Here is a 15,924-nt window from a genome sequence, read left to right as displayed (position 1 = left end):
TGTGGATATAAGCATTTTTGCAACTTTGTATCTGTGTCCACAGTAGTCTATAAGTTCCATGTGTGAAGGTAGTCTTAGGATTGACCTTGCCTTTGCTTTTTACTCTAAGAATTTCTTGGATGAGTGGAATTACAACTGAAATAATTGTTGGTTCTGAATTCATAAGTTTCTGAAACTAGCAATTCCATTCTATCAATTGTGCACTAAACTGGTACTGGTAACAAAAAGGTTTACATTTTCCTTCTTGTTATGAATGCTTAGCAACTGTATGCTAACAATCCAAATAACTTTCCAGCTTTCCTAAGTCTTCCAAAGAGAGCAAGACTAAAATATGCACTGGATTTACTACCTTTGTAGTTTGTTTCCTTTAGTTTTCTCTACATGCATGCTTTATATAAAACAGACATATTTACAAGTGCCTGACTTTTAAGAAATGTAGAAATTCTGTATCTCACTTTCTCTTGGGTGTGAGGCCCTAGCATGGGTATTGTGAACAGTGGTGTCCACCTAAAACATGTCTATCCCTGGGTCCGAGGGAGAAGGGAGAATGATCATTTGTGCTTGAGCCTGAGGAGCTCTCCTTTCAGAGGATTTCCCTGGAGTATAGCATTCCCATAAGGACAACATTCTGTGGCTCTGATCTAGTATGGTTGGTTCCCCTCCAGATGTAAGACTCAGCAGGCTTGGAGCATCTTGTGAAAATGTGAAATCAAAACTGAAGCTTGCTTTGTATGCAGAGCAAGCAACCAGTTTATTCCAGCCCTCGTCTACCTTGGCTGAAGTGATCTGAGCATGAGCAGAAGCATCTTGGTGGGGCTGTTCCACCTGTACACACCATGACTCACTCATGTGTTGTCAAGTGGGGAGACAGCTACTCTCTGCTTCCAGTTCTGCTCTTACCTGGGATCTACCATCCGAAGAGTACCTGGATAGTTAACGTCTTTGCCTTAGCTTTTAAGGTCTTCTGTTAGACATGAGTATAAGAACAGAAGAAAATACAGTGGAGGCCAAAGGAGTCTCGTATTAAAGGGATATCAGTCAGACTGGCATTGTACTGGTCACAGTTGTGAGTCATCACATTTGTCAAATGAGTGACTCAAAGAAAATGCAGCATGGTCTGTATTTGATTGAGCAGATGTATATGCCTCAGATTGACTCATTACTGTAAACTCTGACTAAATAACCCAGATCAGCTACTGGGCCAACTTCTTTTCATGTGCTCCTAAACAGAAATTGCACTTCATGGGATCATTTCAATGTGCAAGCAATAAAGCAACATCCTTGAAATTATTTGTTCTACTCATGGACTAGACAGAGAGGGAGTGTTCAATGTAAGCACTTCAAATAAGATGAATGCAAACTTAGTAAATGGTAGGTTAGTATTATGCAGCTTGAGAGTTTCCAGCGTTAAATTTGACTGTACAAAGAATATCTCAATGATACAGATCCAGGTTTCAAGCCCGCTGATGCAGGATATTTAAGCCTATTGTAAAAAATGCCATACATTGCTCTAGTAGTGACAACATGCATATGTAGCAAAAAATAGCAAATCTATCCATCATTCATTCATTTATTCATTCATTCAAAATCCTTAATTAGCCATCATTATAAATATTAGTTAACAACAGAAACTCAGTTTATTTTAGTGTAAGAAAATTACAGTAGTGTAAATACCCTGTATCCTGTACACTACAACTGTAAGAGAGAAAATGCACTAGCAAACCTCTTAGAGTTTAAGCTGGTTTCAGAGACACTATTAGGAAATGAATAGTGGTTTCACAACATCATTTTATCATTTTGTAACCAGGTTAGAGGCCAATCATACATGGTCATTGCTGTAAAGTAGATAAGGTCAGAGTTCCTCCCCACTAGTATAAAGTTATCAGCTTAAATACTTTTAAGGGTATTTTCTGAGAGAGAAAAAATAGGATATGATTAAACTTTAAAGGAACGTATCACTTCATTTCTAGAGTTGCACAGGTATGAAACATGCAAACATCCATTAAAAGCAGTGAGAACCATATGTCTAATCCTATTAAACTGTGAAAAAAAATTAAGAACGTGGAATGCCTTTCCACAGAATGAATTCAGAGATATAAGAAACACCCCAGTGCTCCCGGAGGGCTTTGTTGAGGGATGGGCTCTGTTGTACTGGGTGTTCTTTAAGCTCAACAAGAGCCAAAACAGACTCTGGCCACAACTTACTGCCCTCTATGATAGCAACAGACCCAACAATTATGCCTACATTTGCAACTGTGGAATCCCTGTCTTAAGGTTATTAAGAAACTACCAAAAATTGTGAACACACCAAAAATTCACTGTCAACAGTGACACCTTTACCTTTATTTGTGACTCGTGAAAGCAACAAAGCAATGAACGCATCCAGCAGCTGCAGAAATGGAACCTCCTGTTCTTGTGATTACAGAACTACTTTAAAAGCATGTTGAAATATAACTGCACCAGAATGAAAGACTAAATGTGTTGTGAAAAATCATGTGTACTTCTTCCGTAGTTTCTTTTTTTGACTGAAGAATGTTATTTATCAGTGAGTATGTTATTAAACACTGAACATAGTGCTTTACAGCCAGTAAAAGACAATAGACCAAATGTTACTGTTACCCACAGCTGGAGTGGATTGATAAAACTAGCACATTGTCTTTGCTCACTTAGTTTAAAGTCTAAATAAAGATATATGATCAAAAGAGTGAATTGACTTAGCATGGTGACAGAGAAAGGGCAAAAGGTGAAAAAAAGCTGTATCAGTAAGTTATAAAACGCTTAACTGGATAAATATTTTGCTGGGTGCCCTAAGCTTTTAAAAAAGTGATCTATGGTCAATGTTTACATTACAGAAATTAAGGATTTTCAAAACAGCATTTGGAACAGAAAGGGATAACACTAGTCCCTCAGAATCTACTCAGTGCATTAAAATGAGTCAATGCTTTTACATATGTTATGCTTCTCCTTTTATATATGATCCAGTAAACTGGGAAAAAGGTAGGCATCACTGGTATCATGACATTTGACAGAACAACTCACTAGCAATCTATCATTTACACATTTTCACATTTATCTTTTCAACCATATGTTTTTTACAAAAAATAGAGTTGAGAACCTAGCATACCATTCAAGGTCCAAGGATGTTCTTTATGAAGAAATACAAATATTTTTTTCTCCAACTTCAGCAAAACCTTGAGAGAATAAAGTGGCAACTTTGGGGGAAAAATAAAAGGAACAAAAAAAATCAAGAGACCAAATGGCTAAACACACTGCAGAAAATACTCTCCCAGCTGCCTGATAATAATAACGGTAAATATAAAAATAATGGGTAAAAATTCTCCTTTTGCACAGTTCCAAGTATATGATTTGGACAAATATTAGTTATTCCAACATAAATTTAAGTGTGATTGTAAAGTGACAATCCTTTAGTAAAATATTGCTCTACTTTTTCCAGAATAACAGTCATATATGGCATTATTTTGTAATGCACATCGTTGAATAAAAATTTTGCAGCATCTTTGTGTAAAGCAGTTCTTGGTAGTTTAAAGAGAGGAAGAAATAGGATAAGGAAATGAATCAGTAATACTGGAAGGATCCAGTGAAAAGAAATATAAAATTTTCAAATTGTGGGGAGCTTTGAAGGAGCAGCTGGGCAGGGGTGGGGGAGGCTGTCCCAAGCCTGGGTTGACTCTGTCCCTAGGAAATTGTTCTACTCTTGTAAAGCATAGAGATCAACTGTTTTATAAGATTTTATATTCCAAATACAACTATTTTTAAAGTTCTGTGAATGAGAACTGCAATCTCCCTGACTAGGGAACTAGGTTTAATATATCTGTTAGTGTATAAGTCATCTTCTAAAAAGACAGCAGCTTCATTTTTGCTGTTTTGTGGTAAAGTCCACATTAATAACCCCACTGAATGTTACCAATCATCCCATTTCTGCATCTTGAATTAAAACTACTTTCAGTAATTTGTAAAAAATCCCAATTATTGTAAAGATTAAACATAGTGTTAAAATAAAAGAAATATTCCTGTGGAAGAAAAGTAAGCTTTTTCTGATGTTTCAGAATTATTTTATGTTGATTTCTCAATGCCCACTTAGTAGATATTTAGCTGGCATCATAAATCTTGTTCTAGGTTCTGCTGACCTTATTGGAAGAAGAACCAGAGCCTGGATTTGTAGATTTTAAAGAACAAAGGTGGAAACTAAATTAACTGCTCCTCTCTGTCCTAAAAACATGAACACCCAGTGCAACCCTACTCAGTAAGGATCTGTTAACTAGAAAATCACCGAGGCAATAATGAGGTGGGAAGAACACGAGGAGGAGGAAAAGGTGAGAAGAAAAGAGAAAGAGGGCAAGAGAGCGTTAAGAGGAAAAGGGAATTTGCTTTTGATGTCACTGTTCTATCAGCTCATGCATTTTTCATGGATACCAACCTAGTGCTAAAATAATGCTGTGCTGACAATACAAGAATGAAAAAAAAAGCAGCCAGGTTCCCAAACATCATGATACTGGCTTAAAAATAATAAGATTTACAAAAATTTGAAACTCAAAGCTTTTCTTTCCCTTCTAATTTGTAAGCCTTTTGGGGCTGTATATTCCGGCATTTCTCTCAAACTTGAGATTTAGGAACATAATTATTTTTAAGATGACCTGAGGTTCCAGTTTAATTGCATTTGCTGAAGAGCTCAAAACAAAGCTAAGTGTTGCAAAATCGCTGCAGCCCTAAGAGCTGGCAACACTGAATGTCGTAAGCATGGCGTACTATAGTTTTGAGGCAAAGTAGACTAAAAATTACCAGATGTTAGATACAAGTGCATTAATTCAAGTAGCATTTGTGCCCTTTGCTAGAAAGAAATTAAAAACTGAAAGGGAAGCCAGCTGATAAATGAAAACAAACTGGTAGAACTAAGGAGTTAACCTGGTTTGCAGATCAAGCTTTGTAAACTTGAGGAAGTGAACATTAACATTTCTCAGTGCTTTTGATTAAAACCTGATCTTTTTAAAATAATTAATGGATTGTATGTACACATTCTTTTGGTCACACATGCTACAGCAGTGCCGATTTCTGCCTTTACTTGCAGAAGAGAGCAAACCATGCACAGGTGCAGGAAACAGCACGGGACCTTTATTTGCAGGAAAGGCATTTTCAGTCGTTGTATTATTTAGGAATTAGCCTTCAGATATTAATCACATCAATAGTTCTAAGGACTTTCTATTGTTATTCAGTAGATTTTTATATAAACACGGCACTTAGTTGTGATGCATTACAGTGGATGTGGACTTTCTGTGGTTTTTGTCTTCCAATCTGGCTAGCACTCTTAGGAACACAATTAATTTAATACTCCAGTTTTAATTACCGATGACACTGTAAATGCATTAGTATTTAAAAAAAAAAAAAAAAAGGTCGTGAAAAATGAATACTCTAATGAAACCATTTAATGACATTTTCGGTGAGCTGGAAGGCAAATCAATGTTAGGGGGCCCACGAACACTCCTCATGCTCATCTTAATTATATACAATCGCACTTTCTGCAAAATACAGCCGTACGCCCCCGCACGCGCCGACAGCACTATGGCTCGGGGGCTGTAAGTGAGAGAGCAGCGTGCCCGGCCCTGCACTGTCAAACGCCGAAATCCGCTGGGGATCAGCCCCGCAGGAGACGCGCCGGGGCTCCTGCTCGCAGGGCAGGTACGAAGGGCAGAGAGGGGGTGGCTCCGGGGCCGAGCGGTGGTCTCGCCGGGGCCGGCGGTCTCACAGCTGCTCGGCGGCCCCTCGGCACCGGCTGCTGACGCCGCTGGCGGAGGCGCGGGCGGGCGGCACCGCACGCCGCAGGCTCGGCCGCCCCGCCGAGCCGTGACCGCCGTGCTACGGTCGCCGTGCTAATGCCGCCCGCAGCCCGGCCCGGCCCGGCCGCAGCACCGCGCGGAGAGAGCCGCCTTTCCCCCCCGGGCAGCCGGGCTGGGCCCACCCCCCGCACCGGAGGTCTCCGGCTGATAATTCAAAAATGGAGGATGCGCCCTCTCAGCCATTAATTAATAATGTTGCTCGCTGTCTTCCTGTGTGACACACGCTGGAAGGCACCGAGCGGCCAATAAAGATGTAGGGGAGAGCAGGGGAAGGCTCCTCCCCGCAGCTCTTCCTGATTGAGGGCTTGAAGAAGTAGATCAAAAACTTCCCAGGAGCCGGCGGGGGGGGGCTGAGGAAAGGGAAGAAACGCGGCGAGGGGGACCGCGCTCCGCACCGACCGACCGACCAGCGAGCGCAGCCTGTGGCCGCACCAGGTGGGCAGGAGGGGAGGGAGCCCAGCAGCCCCCGCTGGACAGGCCGGAGGCCGGGCTGTTCCCCGCGCCGCGGCCGCGCTGTCCCGCGGCGACGGAGCCCGGCAGCCGCTGGGCCGGGGCGCGGCGCGGGGCGGAAAGGGCGAGGACCCCAGTTAGGCAGCGACCCGGCAGAAAGGGAAGGAGGGAGATAAGTGGTCGGCGCTGCCCCTCCTGGGTGTTTGCTTTGCGGAGAGAAGGAGGAGGAGGAGGAGGCGGAGGCGGCGGGGGAGTGGAAGTTGGTGTCCGGCCCGGCGTGTGTGGGTCAGAGGCGGGGGAAAGGGGGTGACCCGAAGGCAGGGGCGCCGCAGGAGACAAAGCGCGGCCGGGGTATCCCCGAGCCGAGCACGTTGCGCGGCTGGCGCGGGGGTTGCCGCCTCCGCCCGCCGCTCGGCGTCATGGCCCCATTGTGAGGCGGGCGGAGGCGGAGGAAGGTGCCGCCGTTGGTCCGCGCGCAGTCCCAGGCAGGCAACGGCGTGTCGGGCACACAAAAGGCTCCGTCGAGTCGCCGCCGCCGCTCCCGCTCGCTTCTGCCGCTGTTCCCCCGGGAGGAGGGATACGCCGGGCTCGCTCCCTCCTCCCCGGGCTGGTGGGCGCTGCTGCCTCGCTTAATCCCTACGTGTTTTGTTTTGTTTTTTATTTTTTTCCCCTACTCCCTGAAGCCGATCCTGGGGCAGGAAGAGAGCCGGGAGCGGGGCGATGCCGCTGCTGCACCGAAAGCCCTTCGTGAGGGTGAAGCCCCCCGCCGACCTCCGGCCGGACGAACGGGTTTTCTACTGTAGGGTCACTAACGAGATCTTCAGGAACTACGAGTAAGAAACAGCCCCGTATCGGTGTCCGCGTCCCTATGTCTGTCCTGCACTCCCCCGCCGACCCCCCCGCGCTCCGGCGGCGGCGGGCAGGGAGCGCCTGGAGCCCCCATCGGCTCTTGACACCTGGGCGGGCAGGGAGGGAGGAAAGGGGATTCCCCGGATCGCTGCGGGGAGCCTTGCCGGGGGGTGTGAGGGGGGACCGCGGCTGGCGCCGAGCCTGTGGCCTCGCGAGGGGGGTGGGGGAAGAGAGGGAGGATCTCTTGCCTGGGGCAGGGGGAATCCCTGCCCCTCCTCGGCGGAGGTACCCCGCAGCCCCCTTCACCCGCGGGGAAGGAAGACAGCCGGCTCCTTCCCCCCCTCCTTCTCTCGCTCATTCCGCGGTGTCGCCCATGCTCCCGCCGGGGAAGTGAAAGTTACGCGTGTGGGAGGCGGCGGGCGGCAACGAGCGTCTGCCGGGCTCGGGCTCTCCCTCCCGTCCGCCCCCGCCGGCAGCCGCGTGTCGGCGGCGCACGGCGCTAGGCCGCCCCGCGGAAGGAGCCGCAGCGGGCCCACGTTCAGCTGGCGCAGCGGGGCCGCCCGCCCGCCCGGCATGTGCCGGTCGCCCTATTGTTGTGGTGACGGCCGGGCGGGGGGCACCGGCTGCTGGGCCCGCTAGGCTCCGCCGCGCTGGGCTCTCCGGTCGGCTCCCGCCGATGTTAACCCCTTGCTGCCGGCCCTCGCTGCGCCGCCCAGGGCCTCCCTGGCCCCGCCTCCGCGGGGAGCCGCCGGCTGATCCGGTTGGAAATGGCCGGCGGGGGAGCGCGGCGCGGGGTCGCTGCACCTGTCCGGCGGGGTAGGGGTCCCGCCGCCGGAGCCCTCCCGTGCCGCCCGGGTGGGTGGCACAGCCGGGGGTTAAACCCTGCCTAAAGCCCGGTGAGCGCACCTGTCCCCTTAGGAGCTTTTTTTCTAGTGAGGCTCTTATCGCTCTTTCCATCCCTCTTTTTTTTTTTTTCCTTTTTTTTTTCTGTGTTTTTTTTGGTTTTGTTTTGTTTTTTTTGTTTTTTTTTGATTGTTTTTTCTTCTTTTCCGCGTGTACAAAGCAGAACAGGATTGATGAAATTCCCTTTAACGGTTGAAGGCGGATGGCACGGGTAGTCCCGAACTCGCAGCCACCCCACCGCTTGTAAGAACAATGGACAGAAAATATTTAGCAAGACGTTTTTCAAAAGCCGATAAATTAGGGGTTTTCACCACCGGTCTGATCCAGCACCATCCCCACCTATAAAAGGCCCTCGAATCCAAAGTATAATTTTTTTAAAGATGTGCAGACTAACGAGGTGAAATCTAAAATGCTTTTCATTTGCAACATATGAAATAAAAGCACACTTAAATCTTTTTCATGTTTAGACTTGTTGCTCAAATACACTTCACTTATTAAAATTTTAAAGAAGCTGGATTAGGTAACTTTGAAGGGTAATTCCTTACTGTTCCCTGAACTATACATTCTATGCGTGCTGAGTATGTTCTTTAGGAGTATTTTCTTTATATGGCATATAAGAACCTAACAAGGGAGAGGTGACAGCCTCCTGTTTCTGTAGGAATTAAGTCGCTCTCTCCCAGCTTCTGATATTTTGAAGCTGCTTTTCTGGTTACAATCATTATCACATCAATAGATGACTCTAATGTATTTGTTGACAGTGCAGGGAAATATGTTTCAGGTACATGTAGTTTTACTAAAATTTCAGTATGAAAAATAATAGTTTAAAAATTTCTATTCCCAAAATGTTTGGTGACTATTTCAAGTATTCTGACAGGCTTATTTATACTGCAGAGGTGTTGTCATTAAGAAGTATGAAAGACCAAATTCCTTACTTAACCAAAGTTCATGAATTAAGGGATAAATTTAGATGTGTTCGCACAGACGATCCCTAGAAATGTCAGTCGGTGGTTGGCTGAGAGGTCAGGCCTTAGAATGTAGTATTTGGGAAGACTCTGCAGAAAACTCTGCTGTGCTTGTTTTTTGTGTATGGGTGTGTGTGTTTTTTGGTAATGCGTTTGTTTTTGTTGCTTTTGGTTTTGGCTCTTTTTGTTAGGTTTTGTAAAATTGTTGCGTTGGATTGGAAAATGTAGTACTTTCTTGACTTAGCAAAGTGTTCTGGCACAGATGGGTAGTAAGTTTAGGTTACTATTAGTTGTGGCATAATCTGCTGGAGAACATAAGGTTGATCATCTTTTAGACAGTTTTAAACATGCTGATCCTTGTCTCTGCTGGCTTCTGATTGATAGTGTCTTCTGAAAACCACAGTACCTATTATTTTGCCCAAGTAAGGGCAATTAGATTAATAGGGATAGGGAGGCCCCACTTCTTAAAAATTGTATTAGCTGTTTAATGAAATAAAGCCATTGTCTAAATTGAGCTTCTCTGAATCTACTTTTTGAGGGGAGAATTTAAGAATTACAGGGTCCAACTGGCTCAAGAGGGCTGTACAGATACATATGATAATCTGAACTCACCCTCTACATCAACTGTATGAATGCTTTTAAGTAGTACAAACAGTAGCACAAACAGTTAAGACTGAAGTTGGTTTTGTGTTTGTTTTTTGGTGGGTTGTTTGGTGGGTTTCTTGGCAGAGCACAAACTAGTGTTGAAAAGCTGCTTTCAGGCCTGTGTCAGCTTTAGTAGAGTTGATTAGAAATCATACATTAGTATTACTCTTTTCTATATAAGAAATGGTTATACTAATATGATAAGAATTTGGCAAGACTAGTATTTTGTAAAGTGACTTTCCTGTTAAGAATGTATTTCCTCTTTAATCTGAAATACAATCACATAATTTTGTACCCCTTTCCAAAGCAGGCAGGCACGGCCAGTTATTTTTATTCTTAGTCACAGAAACTGTGAGAGCTGATATTCTTTGTGCTTGGTTATATCCCTGGTTAGAGGGACTGGCCAGCAAGGAGAGTCTGGGATCATAAAAAAATCAAGTATGGATGTGCATGAGGTATATGGAATGAATGTATGAAAAACATTGAACCAGTGAGATGTTACCACCAGTCTCTGACACCTTGTCTGTGAAAGTTAATAGCTGATAGAGATGTGCAGAGAAAACTATTATTGAAGTGTGAGAAGTCTTGTATATGAAGACAGTTTGAAAAAGACAATGATGAGTAGCATAGATGCAGGGTAGGACTTCTAGAACATGAGAGGGGGAAGGAAGAGCAGTTTCTCTTCATCTTTAAAGCTTAGTGAAACTTCTTTGCAGGTTGTCCTGTAGAGTTATTGGTTACAGTCAGAGATCTTTCAAAAGTCTTTTTAAGTGTCCTTAGTTAAGTTAGGTGAATTTTCCTGTTTTCTTGGAGAGAAACTCATCACTTTAAACGTATTCCTTAATGCATAATAAACCTGCAAATATTAAGGAATAAATGTATTTATTATGCTTGGGTTTTTTTTGTTTAGTGTATTATTTGCAATACATATTCTTGAGTACTTCTGGAGACCAAGAGTATAAGAAAACTGTGATCCAGAATGGAAGAGTTGGTCTTCTCTGATTACCCTCCTGTGGTACACTAAATGACTTGTTTTTAACATATGCTAGGAAAATGAATGGAAGTAAATGTTTGCAATAAATGCTCTTGAAGCACACTAAAGATAGAGTAGATCTTAAAATCAAGAGGAATATTTGGTTAGTTCAAGCAAAAGACAGTTGTAATTTTTCAGCTGATATTTTTATATCCCTTGCAAATGCAGTCAGCACAGAGATTGTAAGTAATTTATTTCTTGCTTCTGTTAATGAACTGCCTCCTATCAAATACCTACTGAGTAGCAGCATTAAACTACTACTCAGTGATTTGCTGATAATTTTACAGTTAGTCTTACCTTGCATAGAAAACTAACTAATTAAATGAAAAGAGGCATCCAGCTGAGAAGTTGGTGTTAATTACAACTACAAAGGCAAATTAGTTTTTAGTCCATGCTCCATGAGTAGTTGAACTGATGTGGACATCACCAGGGTGCTGCAGTCGCGTTTTGCTTCTTGAATGCAGATGCGACCATGCAAGTGAACTTCGTGGATGTGTTTTGTATGAACTTCTTCCTCCATGTTGTTAAGAGTCACAGAGATCTTGAACCAGAAAGGAAGCCCCAGAAACCGTAATACCCTAGATAAAGATATAGGAAAAGATTCAGATGTGATGTAGCAGCTGATGTTTTTGCTGTTGTGAAGTTAATTTGAAGGTAGAATATGATCAAGGGCATTATTACCCTTCAAGTAAAGGGAAGGAGTATCACTGCTGCTGCTGCCATTCCCTTGGTTTGGTTGTTGTTGTGTCTGCTCTTTGTCAAGCATTTTGTGATAACTGATGTGTACTGAAGAGAGACAGAAAGAGTATATTTGGTGGTATCCTGTGGGATTTTGTTTTTTCTCAAACCAAGTTAAAGTGAGATCCTTAAAACATTGCAATGAAACTCTGTTAACAGACTAAGCCACAGATGGTTTTAATGCACTATAGGTAAAGATAGCTAAACAATGCTTTGAAAATGGAATGTAGGGGTTTTTTCACACCGTATTTTTTCTTCCCTGTAAATTCACAGGGGAAAAATCCACACAAAACAAAAGAGGAAATGAGGGAGATTGAAACTAGATACACAAAATATGCTCATATGCAAATTGAACATGTTTTCTTCAAATGTGTTTCAGTTAAAGTAATCTTAGCATTCTGTACTTGTAATAATCATGGATTAGGAATTTTTAGGGAGAGGTTTGTTGATCTAGATTTTTAAATTTTTTGTTGTTGTTTTTTTTTTTCCTCCTCTAAGTTCAATGCTGCTGCTTTAAATAGCATGACTGCCCTGTGTCCCCTCACAAAGAATAACAGCAACTCTTAAAGGGACATTGTCAGTGTGAACCTCTGTCTCTCCCTTGCTCTCTGATACGTCCTTGACTTCTTTTTTTAACTTACATAATTTTTGAAAAATTATATTCTGGTACATTTTTTAGTAGCTCTTTAGAGTGTTTTTCTATTTCCTGGCTAAAGATAATTATCAAGAACCTCTCTGGTAAGTAGAAACACAGCTGAATGAAGATTTAAGTAAGTGTTACTTTATCCACTGAATATCCATCCATAAAAATGATTTAGTCTAATACAGAAATATTGAAATGTAGGGCAGGACAAGACCTAGAGAGATCACTTTTTACGTATCCTATTATCTCACAAAAAAACCCAAACCAAACTCACAAAACAGATTTCTGTCTAACCTGTTCTTTAATATGTTTAAGTATAATACACAATAAAGATGTATGAAGAATGACTGACAGCCATCTGTTCTTCATGTATTGGAGAATAATTTATCTAACTCTCTCTCCTTTGTTCCTCTCCTTTTCATCTTTAGGATAAGCAGACCCACATTATCCATGTACTGTAAAATATATTAAGTAGATAGCAGGATAGCGGATGATACAAAAATCAGAAGTTTTGTAGCTATTAAATATTATTCTGATAATTTATCTGTCTCTTCCTCTTCTGTCCTCCTCTTCTCACAGCTGATGTTCTTCCTAAAGCACATCTTGCTCAGAGGAATCCTGTGCTCATACAGAAAGGATTATCTGAGCCAAGACCCTTCATTGTCCTCAATCTGAAATTTCCATTTTCATTTACAAAATGTTATGGTTCATCTGTCCATCTGCAGTGAACACTGTCATCTGCATCAGTGTCACTGATGAATGTTTGCCAGCTTGGGTTTGCAGGGAGACTGCAAGAAAAAACTCAGTGTGAACTGTCCAGTTCTCTTAACCTCACTACTAGAAATTATTTGGACAGGTCTGTCATTTTTAAAATAGAAACACTTTGGTTTAGTTTTTTCATTTAAAGGAATGAAATGAAAATTCAGTATAGATGTCTTATGTAGCATGCAGTTGACTGAAAGTACTGTGTGCTTCAAAATAGCTGTGCTGGACTGATCAAGACAAAACAAACCTCAGTTTGTCATGTGCGTTCAGCAGTTATCAGTACTAGTCTGTTAATATTTGTAAAGGCAAATAAAAGCATTGTCTGAACTGGGGCATATTGAAAGATTGCTTTGCTGTCTGATCACTGATCCATAGTATATGGTATGTTTTTACATGGCTTTGTGAATAGATACATCATCTACTTCATTTAGAAAATGTTTTAATAAACTGCTTTTCTTCTGATACCTGTCAAAAATGGACAGATTTTGGCTAATGAAAGCTCTTCATTCTTGATTCCAATACAATAACTAGTAAGGATGCAGTAACAACAATGCAATTTTAACCTTAATTGGAAATGTGTGTAAGGAGGAGAATCAATATTTACTAACGGAACAAGGGAGGAAAAGAATCTGTAGGAAAATGTATTACAGTGCTTTTTTGTAAGAGCTATGCAAACAGTGAAGGAATAAGAACTATTTAGAGAACTACTTGACATTAATTTTTTACCTCTCCCATCTTTTTTTTTTTTGTGAGTTAAGGCACTTAAAATCTGGAACTTATTCAAGTTGCAACATGTTTGTGATCTTAAAGTTATTTCATGTTTGTACAGTTTTAGGCATTCATCTTGCAAATATTTGTGGAAATGGGGGAGATGCAAGTATGATATGACACCTATTAAACTCAGTGTGATTATTAGTATGCAAGAGGCTTCTTATACATGAATATTTGTTTGCAGCATTTCTAGGTCTTGATTCTCTTACTGTAGTCTGTAATGAGAGGAGACTTTGGTTGTACAATAGCAATTTACCATGCCATGGCTGAAAGTGGCAACCCTTGATATCTACAAAGCTTAGAGGAGTAGAGCTGCTTTTGCATTTCACACTTGTAAAAGATATTTGCAGTTTGCTGCTGTATTAACTGTGAGCAAGTTTCAAATATTAGTCAGAACTCAACTGTTTTCTTTCTTTCTTTCCCCTCCAACCCTTCTTCATTTCCAGTGATTTTTTTGAACGCACCATTCTGTGCAACAGCCTTGTGTGGAGCTGTGCTGTCACAGGTAAACCAGGACTCACATATCAGGAAGCTCTGGAATCAGAGAAGAAAGCCAGACATAATCTTCAAAGTTTTCCAGAGGCACTCATCATTCCAGTTCTCTACTTGGCCACCCTTACCCATCGCACCCGACTTCATGAGATCTGTGATGAAATCTTTGCTTATGTTAAGGATCGGTATTTTGTTGATGAAACAGTGGAAGTACTTAGAAATAATGGTGCAAGGTAAGTATACTTTAAATAAATACTTCTTTTTGTTTGGTGTTGGTGGGGTTTGTGTGTGCATTTTTGAGCCCAAAACCCAGGGTAATAAACTCCATCAAACAAATACATCCAAGTGAAGTGTGATGCTTAATCTGGCGATACTATTACTGTGCTTCCCTACTTTAATTAAGAGCAGGATTGTGTTGCTGTGCTTGATACCTTGCCTTAGCTTTGAAGCAGCTGTGGAGATGGGACAGTGCTCTCAGGTCTTGACACTGCATGTTTTTTTGGTCTGTGTGGTGGATTTGCAAAGGGATGTCAGTTTTTCGGTGTGAGTAAGGTGGGCTGTTTGTAGAATAAGATTTAATGAGAAATTAGGGAAAGCTATGAATTAAAAAAACACACAAAAGTTTTGATGAATCATTCAGAATTCATGGCCAAACTACTGGAAGCTTAAAATAATTGATAAATGTTGGATTTTTCCTTTTTAGGTAATGCAAAAATCATGATTGCATTATCAGCATAGTTGGGAATTAATTGTGTAATGTTTATAATAAGTTGATTATCTGGAATTCAGGCTGATAGGGGTTTCTTCCCACTCAAAGTTAGTGTTATCCTTACTGCTATACTGGTGTATTTATTGCAAATGTCTTTGCTGTCGTCTTAGACTGATTAAAACCTTGGAAGAATTTTGAGCTTCAGATATGCTCTTTCCCGTATCATTGGTACATATGCTCTATAGTATAAATAAGCTTGAGGCTTTAAAGCAGCGTCTAGGAGAGGTCTAGAAAAGATCCCTATTTTATCTAAATGAGTTTACAGTTTCACCCAATTGAGGTTTAAGATGTGAAAATACATGCTCAGCTTGGGCATTACCTGTAGAATGGGTGTTTAAGCCTTTGTCTGTTCAGCTGTTGCTGCTGGGTTTTTTGTTGTCCATAGGGTCAGTTTATTTTGCTTTTCCTCAGGAGGAAGGTGACAGCTTACACTTCAGAGTAGAAGGGACTCCTGTGGGTGGCCTGATACTTAGTGCATAGTCTGGTGTTTGTTGAGTGATAGGAGTGGGCTGGTTCAAAATGGTCACTGGAGAACAGTTATATTGTGTGAGTTTTTGTATTGGCTGATCCAGACATTATTTATGGAAAAGAAAAGTCTTGATGCACTGAAGGACATAAGTTGTAAGGAAATTAATATGGTTATGTACATAAGGTCAGTGCTTAATAGAAGAGCTTTCTGTCTCTTCACTGTTCTATTCTTTTCAACCAGTAAAGTCCCAGTCTGCAAAGTAAGGACAAGAACAACTTCAGTAGGATTACTGCCCTCTATAAGGAAAGCCTAAAGTTTCTTTCTCTCTTTCTCATCTTTATACTTGTCAAATGACTAGACTGATGTTACCACTGGTATTGCAGTAATTTTGCTTAGAGAATAGGGTGTTTGCTTGTTTCATTTGTTTATTTAGAAACATGAATATTAGGAACTGTTAGTATAGTTCAGGTGTTCTTTTTCTTTTGCTCAATGAAACGCCATAGTATCTTCAGAGGTAGAAAACAGTTTCCTGAGTAATAGAAAAAATTGCTGTTCTTCTGAAAGTTTTTTTCCCCTCAAGAAT

General features: G+C 41.9%; 1 protein-coding gene across 8 annotated transcripts in view; it reads left to right on the top strand.

The window, feature by feature from the left end:
- The first annotated feature begins 5,502 nt into the window (after nucleotides 1-5,502).
- BAZ1A (bromodomain adjacent to zinc finger domain 1A) overlaps nucleotides 5,503-15,924 on the top strand; it is a 66,058-nt gene continuing 55,636 nt past the window's right edge. For 2 of the 8 annotated variants that reach the window (XM_086893244.1, XM_086893241.1), the window contains exons 1-3: nucleotides 5,733-6,287; nucleotides 6,986-7,135; nucleotides 14,058-14,336. In XM_086893244.1, coding sequence (XP_086749370.1) covers nucleotides 7,023-7,135; nucleotides 14,058-14,336 — 392 coding nt within the window. In that variant the 5' untranslated portion in view covers nucleotides 5,733-6,287; nucleotides 6,986-7,022. Of the gene's footprint in view, nucleotides 5,695-5,732; nucleotides 6,288-6,335; nucleotides 7,136-14,057; nucleotides 14,337-15,924 lie in introns of those variants that run through there. The other 6 variants (XM_086893249.1, XM_086893246.1, XM_086893243.1 and 3 more) reach the window with 5 other exon arrangements.

Source organism: Cyanistes caeruleus, chromosome 6 (assembly GCF_971803275.1).
Source record: "Cyanistes caeruleus chromosome 6, bCyaCae1.hap1.1, whole genome shotgun sequence".
NCBI classification, from domain to species: Eukaryota; Metazoa; Chordata; class Aves; order Passeriformes; family Paridae; genus Cyanistes; species Cyanistes caeruleus.
The sequence above is the reverse complement of the archived record's forward strand: the minus strand, read 5'-3'. Positions and strand labels throughout refer to the sequence as shown.